The 1,054-nt window shown below is 58.1% G+C and overlaps 1 protein-coding gene across 1 annotated transcript; it reads left to right on the top strand.

Annotated features, from left to right (window-relative positions):
* The first annotated feature begins 202 nt into the window (after positions 1 to 202).
* Positions 203 to 719, top strand: LOC136539551 (uncharacterized). Its single transcript, XM_066531517.1, has one exon. The coding sequence runs from the start codon at positions 231 to 233 to the stop codon at positions 717 to 719; it is 489 nt and encodes a 162-aa protein (XP_066387614.1). The 5' UTR covers positions 203 to 230.
* Positions 720 to 1,054: the final 335 nt, after the last annotated feature.

Here is a 1,054-nt window from a genome sequence, read left to right as displayed (position 1 = left end):
CTACTATGTTCATCTTTTGCTCGATCGCACCACGCCGACGTCTCAATGGAACCATCTCATGTGTCACACTCACATGGCAGTGTGTTAGCTTAGCTTGCCACCTGCAACTGCAGTCCAGTCCCATGAGTCTCCTCGTCCTGATCGTCTATATAAATCAGCCCCTACCCTACCCGTTAGCTACACAGAGAGAGTTACACTTCAAGCTCTCATTTGTCCTCCTACCAGTGACGATGGCCGGACAGCGGCATCGGTCGGGGGCGGTGGACATGGCGTCGTGGTGCGGCCTGCTGGCGCTCGTGATGGTCATTGGGTCGCTCGCCGGGTCAGGGGACGAGGAGGAGCAGTACTGGTACAACAGAGGCGGGTCGGTGGTGGTGCGCGGGGCGCAGCCGTGCGACGAGCTGTACGTGGTGGCGGAGGGGGAGACGCTGCACAGCATCAGCGCCAGGTGCGGCGATCCTTACATCCTGGAGCACAACCCGCACGTCCACGACCCCGACGACGTCTTCCCCGGCCTTATCATCAAGATCACGCCGCGCGCCGGCAACTCCAACTCAGGCGACGGCCGGCGCCAACAGGTGAAACGGCGGCCGATGGAACGCGACGCGCCGATGCGACAGGTCGGGCACGGGCAGGAACGCTCTCGTTGTGTTCCAGTCGTGTCTTCTGTCTTGTACATACTGCATGTGAAAAAGGGCTCGACTTACGAGCAGAAATAAGAGGTCGCATTGCTGGAAATCCCTGACGTCCCCGGCCGGGACACTATGGTCCTGATTTGTTTCGTTCCGTTTCCTTTTGTTCGGCTAAGCGACGAAGAGAGGAAGTGTGAACAGGGTAGGACGGTAGGTGGCTGCGCGCCTGCGCCTGCCATGGCTGTGCCGGTGAACGCTACTTCATTCGCACACGGGAGCGGTAGTATTGCCGTGGTCTATTTACTGGTTTGCGGCTTTGTGCAAGTCGAGTTCAAAATTTCTTGGCTTATGCTTTGGAAATCGGCTTATGCTCGGCGTAAGCGTCGATCGACATTACATCGCAGCAGGATTTTGTCACTGCT

This window comes from Miscanthus floridulus, chromosome 2 (genome assembly GCF_019320115.1).
Source record: "Miscanthus floridulus cultivar M001 chromosome 2, ASM1932011v1, whole genome shotgun sequence".
NCBI lineage: Eukaryota > Viridiplantae > Streptophyta > Magnoliopsida > Poales > Poaceae > Miscanthus > Miscanthus floridulus.
Note: the sequence above shows the minus strand (reverse complement) of the source record. Positions and strands in the feature narration are given on the sequence as shown.

Bases quoted from the DNA above. Each gene is read 5' to 3' on its own strand.
- LOC136539551 (XM_066531517.1), top strand. From the start codon at position 231: ATGGCCGGACAGCGGCATCGGTCGGGGGCGGTGGACATGGCGTCGTGG.